The 2,213-nt window shown below is 32.4% G+C and overlaps 1 protein-coding gene across 1 annotated transcript; it reads left to right on the top strand.

The window, feature by feature from the left end:
- On the top strand, positions 1-945 carry LOC123267933. The gene has a single exon (XM_044732820.1). The coding sequence runs from the start codon at positions 1-3 to the stop codon at positions 943-945; it is 945 nt and encodes a 314-aa protein (XP_044588755.1).
- The last annotated feature ends 1,268 nt before the right edge of the window (positions 946-2,213 follow it).

The raw sequence follows: 2,213 nt of genomic DNA, 5'->3' as shown, positions 1-2,213 counted from the left end.
ATGAATGGTGTAGAAATTGATCGAAATACCAATGTTGGTATTACCAGTACAATGAAAGGGTATTTGTCTTTTAGTCCTAATCAATTGAGCACTTTGGAAAATGCTGGTTGGTATACAAATGACGAGACCAAAATCATCAATGAAGCTGGATACTTTGATTTATCAATTCCACTGAATATATTGTGTGGTTTCGCAGAAGATTATCTAAAAATTCTAATGAATGTTCAGCTTGAAATCATTCTTACAATAGCTAATACTGATATAAATGCTTATATACTAACAAACGCAGCTGCAGAAAATGTGAAAGTTACTCTTCAAAAAATTGAATGGATTATGCCATATATTACACTGTCTGACAAAGAAAAAATTCAAGCACTGAATTATATTACTGGTGATCCAGCTATTCCAATAAGTTTCAGAACCTGGGAATTATATGAATATCCATTGTTACCTGCAACTTCAAGACAAATTTGGGTTGTCAAAACTTCAACACAGCTGGAGAAACCACGATGTGTGGTTCTTGGATTCCAAACAGCAAGAAAGAATGATGCTAGAAAAAATTCTAGTAAATTTGATCACTGCAATATTCGAAACATTAAGCTATTTTTGAATTCTCAAAGTTATCCTTATGGGGATTTAAACTTGGATATAAATAGCAATCAGTATGCTTTATTATATGATATGTATATGAACTTCCAAACATCATACTACAATAAAGAAGCAGAACCGATATTGACGAAGAAGAACTTTTTACAAGAAGCACCACTTTGTGTCATCGACTGCTCTAAGCAAAACGAGGCTATTAAATCTGGACCAGTAGATATTAGATTGGAATTTGAATCGTTAGTTCCATTTCCAGCCAATACAACTGCGTATTGTTTGATCATTCATGATCGTATTGTTGAATATAAGCCTATAAGCAACACTGTGCGAAAATTAATGTAATATAAAATAATGACTGTGAAATTCAATTTGACACCAAATGTGCATCAGATGCATGTATGGGCCTTCGCATATCACGATGCTAGACGTGGAAAATGGGAAGAAGCTGCAAGAGACAGAGAGAGGTTCAGAGAAAGAATTAGAAATACAAATAAAGTTATAGAACCTGTACTAATTAAAAAACTTTTTTCAATAAAAAAGAAATAATTTTTTAAAAAATGCTTAAATTACTCATTATTTTCAAAATACTCTATAATTATAGAATAATTATAAGATTAAGATGAAACATAAACATTTTTTTAACATGTGTTATTTTAGGTTAAGTTAGAGATGTTTATTTATTAGAATTACAGGTATGACAATCTTTTTGATATGGATACATATAAATTCCACATATGTCCCAGTCTACACATCCTCCTTTATGATGTTTAACACAAAATTTATAATCCATAATTTTTTCATTATTTTGTAAATCAATTGATAACTCGTGCCAAACATGACAAATTTGATCCTTGGCAAATCTCAGTATAAAATGATCATCCAGGCAAGCAATGTCAACAGGGTCCATTTTGCGAAGATCAGCTAGTTGATAAAATATTTGTACGGATTTTTCATAAGATGGTTTCACACTCCAGTATTCCATAAACCAATGCTTGAGTTGTTGTGCATTTTGAAATGCGCATGCGCACTGTCGTCTTTTGGAATGAAACTCTCGAATTGGACATCGCACCTTGGCAAAATCTTCTACATTGTCGGGTGAATAAAATCTCATTTGCTCCATATCTATAACTGGAACAGCATTTTCAATTAAAGTTTCCAACCACTTTTGCTTCTGAGCACCGAGAACATAAAAATAATGAGAATTTTGCACCCAACTCTTGAGTTTTTGTTCGAAGAGTTCATATGGTGATGCGCCATAATCCCATAAAATGCCATGTTTATATCCGAATTGATCTTGACTTTCACGCATGATCAATGCATCAATGTATTTGTCAGGTGGTTTAAACACATAATGCTCACAATCATACACATTGTTCGTAGAGAATTCATTACGAACGCTTATAACACATATCTCCTTAACAACAAAAACACCATCTGGTATTACAAAACCAGTAAAATCAATTATTAATTCCATTTTTCACTTCTCATTAATATTTCACTCAACGTCAATCTCACTCAGAAACTCAGAATAGTCTGAAGAATGGAACAACGATTCGCAAGTATAACATTCAAAATCCCCACTTTAATAGACCTAAATCGAGTTTTAACTT

Source organism: Cotesia glomerata, linkage group LG6, assembly GCF_020080835.1.
Source record: "Cotesia glomerata isolate CgM1 linkage group LG6, MPM_Cglom_v2.3, whole genome shotgun sequence".
NCBI classification, from domain to species: domain Eukaryota; kingdom Metazoa; phylum Arthropoda; class Insecta; order Hymenoptera; family Braconidae; genus Cotesia; species Cotesia glomerata.
Note: the sequence above shows the minus strand (reverse complement) of the source record. Positions and strands in the feature narration are given on the sequence as shown.